Raw genomic sequence first — 14833 nt, 5'->3', positions numbered from 1 at the left:
ACTGTTGCATTCATTACTCAAGCCACTTGAATATATTAATGAACATGTTATGTATTGCGTGATCTCGCAAGTCGGCCAGGTCTGAAAACAAACAATCATTACAAAGTATGCAATATTAAGATGATCTTATTTTACCTGATGCTTCAAAGTCTTTCGTATTTATTCCAATTTTATCCATAAAGGTATGAGCCACTTTCCAATTGTCTTGCTTGTGAAGTTTAAGCTTTGGCATCAATTTGAATTTGGGTGCTTTCTTCCCCGAAGCATTCTATAATGAAAGAGTAAGTACAGTCCATTAATTAGATAACATTTATGACTAACAGCTAATGCAATTATGATGAGTGTTCCATCTGCTAATGATTTAAAAAGATCATCGACTTGCTGTTTACCAGTTGACAACAATTGTGCATTTAGCCACTGCAGCGATTTCTACATAAAAATGATTGTATAGACATGAGGGGAATTGTTACTGATACTATCACACTATAGCTATTGATTGAATGGAAATGGATTTGCTCATTTTTAAAGATGCTCATAACTTGAGAATTTTTTGTCGGAATCAGCTCAAACTTTCTACAGAGCATAAGGGCATCAATATGTATCAGAAAATTTAATAAAAATTGGGGGTGATTTCGGAGCCATTTTTTGGAAAAAAACCATGGGCTATAGCCTTGGGTATTTTTCAAAATTTGGCCGTTTTTAAAAAATGCTCATAACTACAAAAATTGAAGTCGGAATCAGCTCAAACTTTCTACATAGCATAAGGACATTAATATGTATCAGAAAATGTAATAAAAATTGGGGGTGATTTTGGAACCATTTTTTGGAAAAAACCATGGGCTATAGCCTTGAGTATTTTTCAAAATTTGGCCATTTAAAAAAAATGCTCATAACTACAAAAATTGAAGTCGGAATCAGCTCAAACTTTCTACACAGCATAAGGGCATCAATATGTATCAGAATATGTAATAAAAACTGGGGGTAATTTTGGAGCCATTTTTCGTAAAAAATCATGAGCTATAGCCTTGGGTATTTTTCAAAATTTGGCCGTTTTTGAAAAAATGCTCATAACTCAAAAAATTGAAGCCAGAATCAGCTCAAACTTTCTATATAGCATAAGGACATCAATATGTATCAGGAAATGTAATAAAAATTTGGGGTGTTTTTGGAGCCATTTTTTAGAAAAAACCATGGGCTATAGCCTTGGGTATTTTTCACAAATTGGCCCATTTTTTAAATTGGTCATAACTCATAAAACTTTTTGTTGCAATCAGCTCAAACTTTTTATGTAGCATAAGGACATCAATATGTATCAGGAAATGTAATAAAAATTGGGTTGAGTATAATAATATCTAACCTGATCTAATTCTCCATATTTAAGTCCAGTTGCAGTGATTGCCTGTGAAAAAAAAAACCAAGTAATTATCCCAACTTTTAATTGCATGCATTAATTTTAGCAAAATTCACACAAATTAATTATAAAAACATTTTAAAATGCTAAAACTACACAACTATATACATGTAGAATTTACAGACAGTCATCAATACCCTCCATTTGTGAAAGACTTTTTTCTTGAGATGTTTTTTATAGCTTTCTCTCGCATTTTTAATCCTTTCTTCAACTTGTACATCTGCTTCATTCTTTGCTTGAATCCATGAGTAAAACACGTTAGCCATCAAATCTATAAAATAAAAATAACAAAACCATTTTTTGATAACATTAAAAATAAAAACAACAGAAACAAGTACCTCTTTTACGACGTCTTGCCATTGCCTCTGCCTTATTTCTCTAAAAAATAAATAAATAAATAGATAATAATAATTATTATTATTATTTTACTTACAGCATAATTGAGTGATTTAATATGCTTCCTCCAAGCAGACATAACTTTTTTCTTTCTCATAAAATTCACAAAAACATCGGCCATTTCTTGTCTTGTGTCCTACAAGATCCAATCCCAGCCATTAAATCAATGAGCATTAAAAATCTTATTTTAAAACTTACAGCTTCATACACAATTTCATGTCGCACTTCAATGACAGTATCCAAAGTGACTATTGGTTTACGAAATATCGAGGGATATCGTTGATTCTTCATTCTTTGCATGACCTCCTTGGCTATCCTAGCTCCGTGTATACCCATGTTGCGTGCCATTATCGGCCTGTCCTCCTCTTCATTATCTGATCCACTTGAATCATCCTCGGAAGAGTCAGTCTCCTCGTCAGAACTACTACTAGTAAAGCTATCGTCACTCTCCTCCCAGCTCTCTTCATCTAGCGAGGCCTGTCTTTGCATTTTAGGACGGACCCCAAGGCTCTCCTGGTTGCTGCGATTGATGCTGCCATGTAAAGCCGTAAAGGATCTCATTTCGTGACCAGCAGGAGAGTCGGGAGGTTTATAATGAAGCACTTTTGGCTCTTGGCCTTGCGCAGATTGTAAAGCTTTGGATAATTGACTGGCAAAGCCTATAGACGGAGTGGGGGTGTCCTGACGCTGCATTGGAAACTTACGACTACGAGCACTTGCAGCTTTAGCAATTGGCATTGCCACAGCAGGTGCAGGTGGAGGAGGTATGGGAAGCGTTGCAGGCTTCACTTTAGTAATCCTGTCCTCTTCAAGAGGAGGAGTGGGAGGAGGAGGGGGAGCAGGACGAATAGGTTGTTGTACGTTAGCCGATCGATTTTGAGTCATCAATAAATCTGATTTAGGGACTAAAATACTACTGATGGATGGCAAAGGAGGCGGCCTCATTGCTTTCTTTGGCTTTGGCTTCACGGGATTGAGCTCTGTTCCCTTCTTCTTTTTCTCTTTTCCTTTGAGGGCTTTGTTTTTATTTTGAAGCGCTTGCTTGTCAATCTGTTTCTCGCCATCAGACCCACTCTCTTCATCTTCGTCATCATCGTACGCATCTCTGTTCCACATTGTGGCAGTTTTCTGCAGCTCCTCCTTCAACGAGTAATTGAGCCTGTAGGCAACTCGACTCTTCCCAGTAAGGAACTCTACAGTTGGTAGAGGGGGAGGATTGGGTATGCTCCATTCGTGGGGATCAGGACGTCTTGGTTTGCGAAATGGAATTGATGAAGAGTCCAAGGACCAACTTTTAGAGGATGATAGGACACCACTACTTGGGGTATTGCTGCTGCGCTTTCCTAAGAGTTTTGAGAACATGGACCTTTTACTTTGAACGCTACAAAAAGAAAAAATAATGTTAATAAATTAAATTTAAAAGCTACCTTGAAGTGTCCATGTCATCTTTCGTTCTTGTTGCTGCATTCTTTACGTTCTGAGGCTCCTTGAAATAAATGAAATAATATATGATATAATATTTACACAACTAGTGTCCCTACTGTTAATGATCTTGGTAATGATTGACTCTTCTCCTTTTTCTTCATTTTAGCCTATCAGTTACATGTACATAAATTTAATGTTCTCATATATACTTGCAAAGGTCTACCTGCATTGAAATTGAACCTCGACCTAATTCAGACTCGAGTTTCTGATGACCCTCCCTCAGTGTTTCCTCTAAAGGCTTTAACTTGTTACCACTGGTAAAGCTATCCTCTCTCATGAACTGAGATCGTATCTCCTACAAATAAACAAATAAATAAACAAATAAATAAATAAATAATAGTAAAACATTCATTATAATTACCATTTCTCGTTCTTCTTCTTGCCTTACAGCTGCTTCCAGCTTTCTTTGTCTTTCTTCATGTTCTCTAGTCATTTTCTCTTCAAAAATCCGTCTCTTTTCTTCTGCCTCTGTCAGCATTGTGTCCTGCTCATCATAATCTTGATCTAACTGGCTTAGCTGCTCAATCTCTTCCTCATCCATCAAATCATGCAATGTCTATATAATAATATTAGTAATGAATTTGTAATTAATAATAATAATTATTATTATTATCTTTACCTCCCATCCTTCGCTGCCTGTGTTGCCCATCATTTGGAATACATAGTCATCATCAGCCTCAAATGCATTTACAGGTTTCTATTATTCAGAGTAATACATTAATAGTTAGTACAGTCATACCATGTGAGGTGGAGCGTGTCTGTATTTGTCCATTATCTGTCCCTGGGACTGTCTATTGCGCTGTAGTTTACTCCTTCCACTAGCACTAGAGGGCTAAAGAGAGTAATAATAATAATAATAATAATAATAATAATAATAATAATAATAATATCATTATTACTAATGCATACTTCAGTTGTTATGCTTCCGTTAATTCGTTTCCTCATTATGTCTTTGGCGTAGTTGTCAAGATACATTGCACATTTTGGATGACCGTGTTTAATGGCAAGATCTCTCGGAGTATTTCCCTCTATATCAAGTAAGAATGGATCTGCTTTTGCATCACAAAGCATCTTAACAGCACTAGAAGATGAATGATTAATAGTGTGATTATGATTATGATGATGGCTCACATTATGTGTCCATACTCAGAAGCATCATGTAATGGAGTGCTGTGATAATAGTCTCTCTCGTTACCAGAGCATTCTTTATTTGACAGCAACCAGTTCAGTATCTCAATGTGATCTGCAACAATAAAAATGAATAAAATTTAATTATTGTTTTGTCCTTACTTTCTGCTGCAGCAAAATGCATAGAGGAAGCTCCTTCACTTGTCCTCAATCCACCAGGAGCAGTCGCTAGACCAAATTGAAACAGAAACTTGACTATTTTAATATTTCCGGTGATAGTAGCAGCATGAAGCGGAGCTAGACCTGACTTGTTGGAGATAGTAGGGTCACCGCCTCCTTTAGTTGCCAGCCATTGTACAACATCAAAGTGTCCAGCATGAGCAGCGTGGTACAGTGGAGTGGAACCATTCTTGTCCTTAGCGTTGACCAGTTTCATGGGGTGAGGGTGATGACGAAAAGCATAGCCGACGAGCCAGCGTAGCACATCAAGGTGATTCTTCCCTGCTGCTAGATGAAAAGGAGTGATACCATTCTTTGTCAAGACGTCGATTGGAGCCTGGGCTTCAGACACAAGCCACTGGACAACTTTAAGGTGACCACTCTGAGCAGCCCAGTGCAGCAATGTAGCACCATTGTAATCAATGTCGTTTGGACCGGCTTGAGTCCTGCTTAGGAGGTATCTGAGACACTCGATATTACCGGTTCCAGCCGCATCATGGGCTGGAGAGGCACCATTCTTAGCCCTAAACACAGAATCAGGCTTGACAATGTTGTTCTCAATGAGATATATGAGGACTGAGATCTGTCCTTTACGGGCAGCAACGTGCATGGCAGTTACTTCGTGGTCATCTTTGATGAGAGAGCCTATGGTCTCCAGTGTGTATATCAGGCAGCCTACATGACCTGCTCCTGCGGCTTCCAGTTGAGGGTAGCGGGTCTTAGAGCAAGTAGCACAGAGTCCTTTCCTTGCTGAGCGGATAACGCGGCGGAGAGAACTGAAACTCATAGCTTGAGCCTGAAAGGTTTGATTTTGTTTGGGTGGGGCTGTTTACTACTGCAGAAAGCAGTGGGTGGGGCTGGTATAGCACAGTCACGTGACCACTTAACTGCGGTATTCATGGCTGAAAGGAAAAAATCGAAAAGAATTTTTATATTAATATTGTTCCTGACTTTACTGAGCATATTTTCTCTCCTGTACGTATATAGCGGCAAATCATTCACTAAAATCCTCCAGTCTTCACCAGGACCGACAGAAACCAACGGGAATGGCGAGTTAACAAGGAAACTACCTAGCTCCATCATCATTGGCGTTAAAAAAGGAGGTACTAAAGCAATAATATCAATGCTAGACTCACACCCCCACATAACAGCAGCTAAGGGCGAGGTGCATTATTTCGATAGGGACTTTAATTATGAGCTTGGAAAAGATTGGTACCTGCAACGTATGCCACTTACAAGCAAAGACAGTCTTTGCATTGAAAAATCTCCAAGTTATTTTGTCGTCCCTTCCGTCCCCGAGCGGATTTTGAAGCTGAAAAGTGACGTCAAGTTGCTATTAGTGGTACGAGACCCAGTGACAAGGACAATATCAGACTATACACAGCTTGATGCCAAGAAAGCAGTGAAGAGTCTTCCCAGACCGTCTTTTGATGAATTTGTAATGACAGGAGATGGGGAAATAAAAGTGTCCCGTAATGTAATAAAGGTGAGCTTGTACGACGTGCATTTCAAAAGGTGGTTGAAGAGCTTTCCAATTGATAGTATTTTAGTGGTGAATGGAGATGAGCTCGCATCCAATCCTTACTCTGTGTTGGTGAAGGTTGAGGAGTTTCTGAAAGTACCCAAATACTTTGAAAAAGAAATGTTTTACTACAACAAAACTAAAGGTTTTTACTGCTGGACGGGCAGTAATAATTCTACCAATTGTCTTGGGAGTTCTAAAGGACGCAAGCATCCTGAAGTTTCGGAGGAAACTCTTAATAAACTCAGAAGCTATTTCCGACCTCATATAAAATCATTCTGCTCAATGGCCAATGTATCTTTTAACTGGTGCAATCTATAATAAAAGCCCATTTCTACCTCTCTCCCTGTATCATTCATTTGTATCCATTCAATCATTTTATAAGTTATTTTATTACTTGTACTAACTTTCACTTTCTTGTATATACAAATAAAGTTTAAAAAAGTAAACGTCAAGGCATATGGAAAGCAGCTGTCCTTTCGTTTGCTATTCAAATTCTGCCCCAAAAGTGATGCTAACATTGCCAGGATGAATGAAAGTAGCATGAAACCAGGAATTGGTATCAATTACAACTAACAAAAAGAAAATCACATAATTACTCTCACTATTAATACACTTACTGATATCCCCAGTATCTACCGTCACATTAAAAGTTGAACATGTCGTTTCGCATTCTGGAGGAGGAGCTAGTGTCCATGTCTTCTTTCCAGAGAGTTGAGCCTGCCAGGAGACACGACCAACGAAATCAATCTAATAAAATCAATAATAATAATAATTATTATTATTATCAATAATTGTGTATTACATGCAGTCCGGCTCCAGGACCAGGTGCTCCCATAAATATCCATGCCAGATTGTCTTCACTTGGTACGGGAGGTAGGAAGTATGGGACTTTAACATGTTTACGCAACTCCTCCCCGACAAAATTATCTGTTGTACTCCTACGAGAATGACATTATAAAGAGAGGGCTATCATCAAATTAAACTATTATTATAGCTTCTTCTTCTTCTTATAAACTTACCAGCCAATGTACCACTTCTTTCCTTTGAAGGAAGCAGTTTCGTTATCAAGTGAGAGAAACTCATCTAGAGTAAATATTCCTGAGCTATAAGGAAAGAACTGTCCCTCTTCACGATCGTGGGTAACTGCCTCGGGGTTCTTTGTATAAAGTCCTTTAAAATACTCGTACGAAAAGATACTCATTGCCGGCCAATTTGAGGCAGCCCCTTTCATTAATACAGGCTGGAGAGAGGTAGCATGGTTATTCATGAAATCCATTACGGATATGCTATTGATGGTAACAGCATTCGTTATGTTCACACAACTGTTGCAGTCGATTATCTTTGTAGCGAAATCATGAAGCATGGGTTGAGCTAAAAGACACGGGTCTTTTTGAATAAGTAGCTGCAGCTGACTGTAGAGAGATGAGAGGAGGAGAACCAGAGGGAGCAAACGATACAAGAGGATATAGGCTGCCTTTAAAACTGAGACTTTCATTATTCGAAGGAACGGCATGGTAGCTTTCTCTTTCTTTGATAATTCTTTATAAAATGAATCAATAGTTTGACTGATATCATCCTCTCCTAGCCCAGAGGCTCTACCAGCCTCAAAAACAGAGGATAACCGCTCGGTAACTCCTTCCACAACTTCTTCCATGAGCTACAGCTAACTTGAGCTAAGTTACTGACTAGGCGGATCTGTAGGCGTGCTTAGGGTGGAGCTCGTTGATTTTTGTTTTTCCATAGACCTTCTCATGTGATCTGTATCTAATCTATACTACTGTTCCTGATCCTCCCTCCCATTCATTCTCTTTTCTGTTAGGAGGGCGTCTAAGACTGAGCTACAACATGGAGACCAAGAACTGGGTCAACATTATCCTCCTTGGGTTTGGATTCTTTCTTTTGTTCTCTGCGTTTCAAACAACTGCTTTTATACAAGTGAGTTATAAACAGGAGCCACTCACAGTATTTATTCCTTTCACCTTCCAGACACTAACAATTAGCAGCTACTTATCTCCTACATGCAACCCAGGGGTAATCAAAAATGATAAAATTAACAATTATTGATATTATTTTTATAAATTTAGAATAAAACTAGTTATGGCGTGCTATCTAGTTCATTGGCAGGTAAAAACAATGGCTAATTATTACTAATCCTTTATTTCATATTAATTTTTTTAATTTTTAGATCGTGTTGGATATTTAAGGTACAAAACTTCATCTCTTGTTTAATTAAAAAATTTTTTTTTAATTTAATATTTTTAGTGGTAGCATCATATACCTAATGGTTGCTATTGGTAACTGGGTCTCTGTCTCTATTGTGTCCATATTTGGTGCCAAGTGGTCGCTCGTCATCAGCGGAGCTCTCTATGTGTAAGACAACCACACCCACTACTTACATGTTTAAGCCACACCTACGTTATATTTTTAGTATCTATATCGCTTGCTTGATTCGCCCACTTATTTATTCAATATTCATTGGAGCCTTTATCCTTGGAGCAGGTGGCGGAGGTAAGAATGTAAAATGCTCATTTTTGATATCTTCTCTCTCTCTCTCTTTATCACACTCAGTGTTATGGACGGCCCAAGGCCAGATCCTGATTCAGAACTCCTCAAAGGAAAGGATGGGAACCACAAGTGGTATATTCTGGTTTATGCTTGAATCAAGGTATAACGGTTATTCGGTTCTATTTAATTGTATTTTTAAAATATTTATTATAGCCTTGTTGTCGGAAGCATTTATATATTTTCGTATTATTACATAAAGAGAGATAGCTTTAGTAGCAGCGAGACTTTTTGCTTCCGTAAGTTATTACAATAATAATTTTATTTATTTATTTATTTATTTATTCGTCTTTATTGTAGCTCACACTCAGAATATGATAATCTTTGGTGTCTTGACTTTTGTTGCAATTTGTGGAATTGTAGTACTCTTGTTTATATCACCAGTGGAAAAAATGGTAAGCAAAGAGAGAGGAAAACCTGTCAATCCTTATCTTTATTACTCCTCACACACGTATGTACACACACATTATTAGTCCACTGGTTCGAGTGTTGGATCCATAAATTCATCATCAAGGTATGTACATGTACATGTACACATGTGTAGTTGTGTACAATTATTTATGTGTACATATGGTATACTAAATTATACTGCAATGCTTGTGAAAGATTTATCATAATTGTGAGTATATTACTTTTGTGTATCTACAATTGTTACTAGTGACTCATGATGTGTTAATAGTAAGTTTAGTAGTACACACTATTTACAATATCCCAGTCAGTTTTGGTTGTTAAAACTGCCATGTAGTACTCTCTGTGTTAGCTTTATGATTTCAACTTAAATAAAGAAGATAAACGAAGCCAAAAAATAATCAATTTATTATTTATTGTAGTAGAGAGAAGGAGCCACTGATGTCAAGTAGGCAATCAAGAACCAGTGTTCAAGTGTTTTCATCGTCACCAGATTTCATTGCTAATTGCCATCCTTATGTACAGGCAGTCCGTAAGCAGCAAAAACACTAATTTTTAAAAATTTTGTTTACATGTCATTTTTTATATTTTTACCCCCCCCCCCTCTCTCTCTCAGTCAATCCACTCATTAAAGCCGTCAAGATGATGATAACATGGAAAATGTTGCTTCTCTGTGTTACATTTGTATACACAGGTATAGCATTATTATAACAGCCTCATAATGATTATATTTATCATAATAATGTCAGGATATGAGCTAGGCTTCTGGAGCGGTGTCTATGGAACTATGATAGGTATATGAAATCAGACTTCATTGTATAATAATAATACTACACATCTCTACTCTCTGTATTGTAGGTCACACTCATGTATTTCCTAAGTATTATGTTGGGGCTGCACTTTTCTTCATTGGTTTGGGAGAGATTATTGGTAAGAAGAAAGGTAGTGGAATCGTTATTGACCTACTGGCATTTTTTTAGGCGGTGGTCTTTTTGGTGTTTTTGGTTCATATACCAATCGGTTTGGACGCGATCCCATACTTCTACTGGGCCTTATCTGCCACATGGTCTGCTTCTTGCTCACATTTTACTTCTTTTCTGAGGACTCCATTGCTGGCGATGTAAAGTCATCTGATAGTTATGGAGCACTGGGTGTGTATGGACTTATGTCTAAGTAAGTGTCCGTTTTATGATAATAGCAATCAACTTTAAAAATTCATAAAAAATCTAATTTTAATCAGAATCAGCTCAAACTTTCTACACAACATAAGAACATATATATGCATCAAAAAAAGTTATAAAAAGGAAAAATTCTCTCATTGCAATTTTTGGCGAAATTTGGTCTGAGACCCTGTACTATAGTACAGGGACTTTGGCCCAATTTTGGAGCAACTTTAAAAATTCATAAAAAATCTAATTTTGATCGGAATCAGCTCAAACTTTCTACACAACATAAGAACATGTATATGCATCAGGAAAAGTTATAAAAATGAAAAATTTTCTCCTTGCAATTTTTGGCGAAATTTGGCCTGAGACCCTGTACTATAGTACAGGGACTTTGGCCCAATTTTGGAGCAACTTTAAAAATTCATAAAAAATCTAATTTTGATTGGAATCCGCTCAAACTTTCTACACAACATAAGAACATGTATATGCATCAGAAAAAGTTATAAAAATGAAAAATTTTCTCCTTGCCATTTTTGGCGAAATTTGGTCTGAGACCCTGTACTATAGTACAGGGACTTTGGCCCAATTTTGGAGCAATTTGAAAAATTTGTAAAAAAAATCCAAACTTGGTTGGAATGAGCTCAAACTTTCTACGCAGCATAAAAACATGTATATGCATTTTAAAAATTATAAAAATGGAGAATTCTCTCCTTGTCATTTTTGGTGAAATTCGGTCCAAGATCCTCACTTTGTGTACATGATGTGTTTTTATGAAATAAATAAATTTAAATTGCATGTACGTAATTAAAATTATATTGCTCATTGCATGTATGCACATTGATGTACACATCATACTGTTACTCTTGTGTTAGATTTGCTATATCCTACATTATTGACTGTAATTAATCAAAAGTCATTTAATACAAAAAAAATTATTAATTAATCTACACCATCTTCATCATTCAGTCATTCCACATTAATTATTAATTAACTATTAGTCTTAGCTTAGCTACGTATTAGTTAGTGTTACTGGAGCAAGACGCTTCCTAGAGTCTTGATGCTCAAATTTGTTCCTGCTCCTTTAGAGAATTTACTACCTCCTGCTTCATTGACACTCATCACTTTATTCTCTAATCCACTAAGTACACAATTTCGTAATGGCCCCTTTATCGTAAAATGGGTACGAGAGTCTCGCATGCTCTCAAAATGCTACAAAAAAGTAGATTTAATGACTATACTTGAATAGATAATATTATTGCTATCATACCTTGAGCTCTATATTTCCATTGGTAGCATTAGCATACATGACTGTTGTCAGAGTAATATCAGCCAATAGATACATGTGAGGGTTGTACAGATCATCTTTATAGCTTAAAAGGAAGAACAAGCCTGCAGAGAGGGAAAGAGAGAGAGAGAGAGAGTATGTGAAAGAGGGGTGGAGGGGGAGAGGTACATGTCTATTCACTGTAGGTATTAAAAGGTTTCCCCCCACTCTTATGGGTTGGCTCGGAATCTCATTTATCATAACATTATTATAGACAAGGCCATCCCTTCCCAATAGCTTGTCTGTATAGTTATTATGAAGTCACCAAATACAAACTCACTGTTGGTTGTATAGCTACTCTCTTTAACCTCTCCAAAAGCCAGCCTGTCATCTTTAATGTGAACAAATTCATTCCTTCCACTCGAGTGGCCCTTAACGGCTATCTGTACTAAATCAACAACTGGCTGGAGCTCATGTAAACCAAACTTATCGATCAATCCAACTTGCTAGAAAAAGAGAAAGAAAGAAAAGCACATTATTACTAGGTTATTCGTTATCACTCACTCCTTTTTTAAGTATATCGCTGATGGACGGCATGAAGTATTGCTGTTCATCCTATATTCTCAATGATTGCTTAGTAGTATATCACTAGATTGACTTACCTCTCCTGTGTTGATGTTTAATCCTGATGCTCCTCCTGGTATAATGCACAGAGAGATTATGAGAATGATAAGGACTCCATCCTCTGGGATTGTATAAAAAACAAAAATAACATTTATTGATTTAGAATAGTCACTATCAGATATGAATATCAAGTGGGATTACTGACCTTGCTGTAATCAAGAGCTCTAGTGTTGGTTTTATTTCCATGTAATCTTTTGCCTCTTGTAACCTGTAATATGAGAAGGGAGTCACGCACACAAGCTGTGATAGGCTTAATGGTGAAACCATATTATTGAAGTGGTTTGAATTTTGAATGCTTTGAAATTCAAAAAGAAGGCTGTCTTTGCTAAACCACTGGGCAAGTCTACACTTTGTAATGATTAGATCTGACCAGCTACTGACACTGTTGTACACAACAATAGGCCATTACTGTATCTATTTTATTATTGCTCGAGCTATTATAATTCAGTAATTTATTTATCTAAAGCACAAGGTGCTCTCCTCCATGCATTAAATTGGTAGATTTTTCACATCACAGTAGAGGTGCTACAGAGGAGGACAATAAATACAGCAGTTAGTCTGCTGTATGCTATTATTATAAAGAGTCTCCTTTAAGGGGATTCATGGTAGATAGTTAGTCAGCGCGGAGATAGTGTCAGTGTAGTATTACATTTTCAGTGAGCAAACCGCATACTTTCACTACTCACCTGTTGATCTTGCCTTTCAGCAGCACGGAGGAGGTAAAGACTGCCCATCCGTCTCGTGGGCATGGGCTGGTAGGGAGTTCCCTCTTGTTCCTTCTCTTCTTTCAGTTTCCAATATCACGCCTGGAACTAGAGGCAGCCAAAGCAAAGTGTTTGAAGCAGTAGCAACTGGCTTAATGCAGTTTGGCGGGGCGTGTGTACATGAACAGGTGACGAATAGACAGTCAATACTTTGTATTTAAATGCCAAACCTTCTGTGGTTTTTAAGTCCATCCCTCCATATAAAAGGATAGCTATGCATAGTATTGTAATCAAACAATCAGTAGAGCAATCTATGGTAGAGTTAATTTAAAATTTGAACAGGTAGATGTACTGACTTTCTAGCTCTCAAAGCATGCTAAACACATACAATATTTATTAATCTCTTTCTTCTCTCTCCTATTTTATATAGTATCTATGTTGCATTGGGTGGTGCTTTCCTACTCGGATTAGGTGATGCATGCTTTAATACACAGGTAGGTTATACAGTTTATAATGTTGTGTTAGAAATATTTAAATGTTGTACGTACTACATGTGCATAACTTGAGGTCAGTGTTTTCAGAGCTAACCGTAATCATCTCAAACTTTCTGCAGAGCATAAGTGCATCTGCAATATCTCCATATTCCTTTTACTCTGTTATCCATAATAGCAAGAGTACACCTAATTATGTACTCTTGAGTGTCCTAAGCAAACATAATGTGTCGTGATATCATAGTCATCAAGGAGGGGAAGGTTAACCTTACTTTCATGTTAACCGCTAGCTCTGATAGCATTATCTTAAATATTTATATATTATTGGCTGTGCTGGCCCTGATAGCATTATCTTAAATATTTATGTATTATTGGCTGTACTTCACATAAGAAACTGTTCTTGACCTTTATATAACCTTATGCCTGTTTCCTACTCTTAGTTTTGATTTATATTGTTCTACTTTCATTTCTCCTCCCTCTCTCTCCCCCTTCAGATTTATTCCATTATCGGTGTCATCTATTCTTCAGATGAAGATAGTGCTCCAGCAATGGCTCTTTATAAATTCTTTCAAGTATGCACGAGAATCACAATAATGATAATAATATTGATAATTTCCTTTTGTTCCCTTTTCTCTCTCCCTCTCTCTACTTATCTTTCTCTATAGTCCATTACTGCTTTTGTTAGCTTCCTTACTTCTACTCTCCTCAAGCTTCAATGGCAGCTTTTGATACTTGTAAGTCCTATATTTTATGACGATTTCACTATAATATACATGTAGTAGTTTATGTATGATCTATTATTATATTTCTCTATAATGTGCAGGTTGTGCTGGCTGTTCTTGGTACAGTAACTTTCTGTATAGTCGAATGGGATTATCATCGCAGTGAGCAAAAACGTGAAGATGATCTTACAAACAGTTACGAGGAGCCCAATGACACTCGATATGCCGTCGAAAAGACGTACAGTGCTTCGTCTTTGGATGGGGAGGATGGATTCATGAGTGACTCTAGCGCTCATTAACATTTATGAGAGAGAGAGTGAGTGTTTTATTATAAGAGTGTAATGAAAGGAGAGCTGATAGTTTTGTATTAAAAAAGGATTTTATGCTGTTTCCCCTAGTATATTTTGTTTGGAATCGCTGATCTACCTTTTAATTGATAATAAAGATAATTATTGATAACTTAACAGTTTGACATTGCTTGTTACTAAAGTTATGAAAGAGGGCTGTTGTTTGTGTTTTTGATTATGTATCCCACATTAATGTGGACGTGGGGGAAGGACAGCTCTTGTTTGTGTTTTTAATGTGTCTATATAGATTAGCAGGTTGGAAGTAGCTTTTGTCATTTGCGTTGACATTGCACTGTGTTTGTTTTTAGTCACGTCAAAATT

General features: G+C 37.0%; 5 protein-coding genes across 6 annotated transcripts; 2 read left to right on the top strand and 3 right to left on the bottom strand.

Annotated features, from left to right (window-relative positions):
* Positions 1-9: 9 nt before the first annotated feature.
* LOC109582900 (inversin-A-like) lies at positions 10-5434 on the bottom strand. Its single transcript, XM_019997964.1, has 17 exons — positions 4583-5434; positions 4424-4535; positions 4202-4373; positions 4032-4124; positions 3912-3989; positions 3654-3848; positions 3456-3587; positions 3349-3399; positions 3235-3293; positions 2006-3188; positions 1845-1943; positions 1750-1789; positions 1549-1682; positions 1358-1399; positions 322-429; positions 136-268; positions 10-81 (listed from the first exon to the last, which is right to left on the bottom strand). The coding sequence occupies exons 1-17, from the start codon at positions 5424-5426 to the stop codon at positions 14-16; spliced, it is 3543 nt and encodes a 1180-aa protein (XP_019853523.1). The 5' UTR covers positions 5427-5434; the 3' UTR covers positions 10-13.
* A 32-nt stretch (positions 5435-5466) lies between these two features.
* Positions 5467-6605, top strand: LOC100641408 (heparan sulfate glucosamine 3-O-sulfotransferase 1-like). The gene has a single exon (XM_003382863.3). The coding sequence runs from the start codon at positions 5538-5540 to the stop codon at positions 6480-6482; it is 945 nt and encodes a 314-aa protein (XP_003382911.1). The 5' UTR covers positions 5467-5537; the 3' UTR covers positions 6483-6605.
* LOC100641282 (uncharacterized) lies at positions 6526-7849 on the bottom strand. The gene is made up of 4 exons (XM_003382862.2): positions 7184-7849; positions 6967-7102; positions 6782-6911; positions 6526-6733 (listed from the first exon to the last, which is right to left on the bottom strand). The coding sequence occupies exons 1-4, from the start codon at positions 7816-7818 to the stop codon at positions 6648-6650; spliced, it is 987 nt and encodes a 328-aa protein (XP_003382910.1). The 5' UTR covers positions 7819-7849; the 3' UTR covers positions 6526-6647.
* Positions 7850-7915: 66 nt separating this feature from the next.
* Positions 7916-14614, top strand: LOC100641155 (UNC93-like protein MFSD11). Its single transcript, XM_019997998.1, has 19 exons — positions 7916-8099; positions 8151-8195; positions 8249-8288; positions 8350-8368; positions 8427-8534; positions 8593-8672; positions 8733-8829; positions 8883-8965; positions 9027-9121; positions 9200-9240; positions 9557-9666; positions 9751-9828; positions 9884-9928; positions 9993-10064; positions 10115-10307; positions 13383-13446; positions 13938-14015; positions 14109-14177; positions 14267-14614. Exons 1-19 carry the CDS (start codon positions 8010-8012, stop codon positions 14462-14464), a joined length of 1605 nt encoding a protein of 534 aa, XP_019853557.1. The 5' UTR covers positions 7916-8009; the 3' UTR covers positions 14465-14614.
* LOC100637277 (uncharacterized) lies at positions 11193-13363 on the bottom strand. Of its 2 annotated transcripts, XM_003382747.3 has the most exons (7): positions 12935-13363; positions 12394-12456; positions 12227-12309; positions 12129-12179; positions 11905-12070; positions 11568-11689; positions 11193-11509 (listed from the first exon to the last, which is right to left on the bottom strand). In XM_003382747.3, exons 4-7 carry the CDS (start codon positions 12159-12161, stop codon positions 11327-11329), a joined length of 504 nt encoding a protein of 167 aa, XP_003382795.1. In that variant the 5' UTR covers positions 12162-12179; positions 12227-12309; positions 12394-12456; positions 12935-13363; the 3' UTR covers positions 11193-11326. The 2 variants fall into 2 exon arrangements, with proteins under 2 accessions (XP_003382795.1, XP_019853629.1); XM_019998070.1 differs by having other exon boundaries at positions 12394-13363.
* Positions 14615-14833: the final 219 nt, after the last annotated feature.

This window comes from Amphimedon queenslandica, unplaced genomic scaffold (assembly GCF_000090795.2).
Source record: "Amphimedon queenslandica unplaced genomic scaffold, v1.1 AMPQUscaffold_13519, whole genome shotgun sequence".
Classification (NCBI taxonomy): Eukaryota; Metazoa; Porifera; class Demospongiae; order Haplosclerida; family Niphatidae; genus Amphimedon; species Amphimedon queenslandica.
The sequence above is the reverse complement of the archived record's forward strand: the minus strand, read 5'-3'. Positions and strand labels throughout refer to the sequence as shown.

Bases quoted from the DNA above. Each gene is read 5' to 3' on its own strand.
- LOC100641408 (XM_003382863.3), top strand. From the start codon at position 5,538: ATGGCTGAAAGGAAAAAATCGAAAAGAATTTTTATATTAATATTGTTC.
- LOC100637277 (XM_019998070.1), bottom strand. From the start codon at position 12,161: ATGCCGTCCATCAGCGATATACTTAAAAAAGGA. The intron at 11,690-11,904 runs GTGAGTTTGTAT...CCCTCTCTGCAG, and splicing joins GAGTAGCTATACAACCAACA to GCTTGTTCTTCCTTTTAAGC. The intron at 11,510-11,567 runs GTATGATAGCAA...ACTTTTTTGTAG, and splicing joins ATGGAAATATAGAGCTCAAG to CATTTTGAGAGCATGCGAGA.
- LOC100641155 (XM_019997998.1), top strand. From the start codon at position 8,010: ATGGAGACCAAGAACTGGGTCAACATTATCCTCCTTGGGTTTGGATTC. The intron at 8,966-9,026 runs GTAAGTTATTAC...TCTTTATTGTAG, and splicing joins CAGCGAGACTTTTTGCTTCC to CTCACACTCAGAATATGATA. The intron at 10,308-13,382 runs GTAAGTGTCCGT...TATTTTATATAG, and splicing joins GTGTATGGACTTATGTCTAA to TATCTATGTTGCATTGGGTG.
- LOC109582900 (XM_019997964.1), bottom strand. From the start codon at position 5,426: ATGAGTTTCAGTTCTCTCCGCCGCGTTATCCGCTCAGCAAGGAAAGGA. The intron at 1,683-1,749 runs GTACTTGTTTCT...TTTATTTTATAG, and splicing joins GGCAAGACGTCGTAAAAGAG to ATTTGATGGCTAACGTGTTT. The intron at 269-321 runs GTTAGTCATAAA...CTTTCATTATAG, and splicing joins TCATCATAATTGCATTAGCT to AATGCTTCGGGGAAGAAAGC.
- LOC100641282 (XM_003382862.2), bottom strand. From the start codon at position 7,818: ATGGAAGAAGTTGTGGAAGGAGTTACCGAGCGGTTATCCTCTGTTTTT. The intron at 7,103-7,183 runs GTAAGTTTATAA...TCATTCTCGTAG, and splicing joins AAGAAGTGGTACATTGGCTG to GAGTACAACAGATAATTTTG. The intron at 6,912-6,966 runs GTAATACACAAT...TGATTTTATTAG, and splicing joins GTCCTGGAGCCGGACTGCAT to ATTGATTTCGTTGGTCGTGT.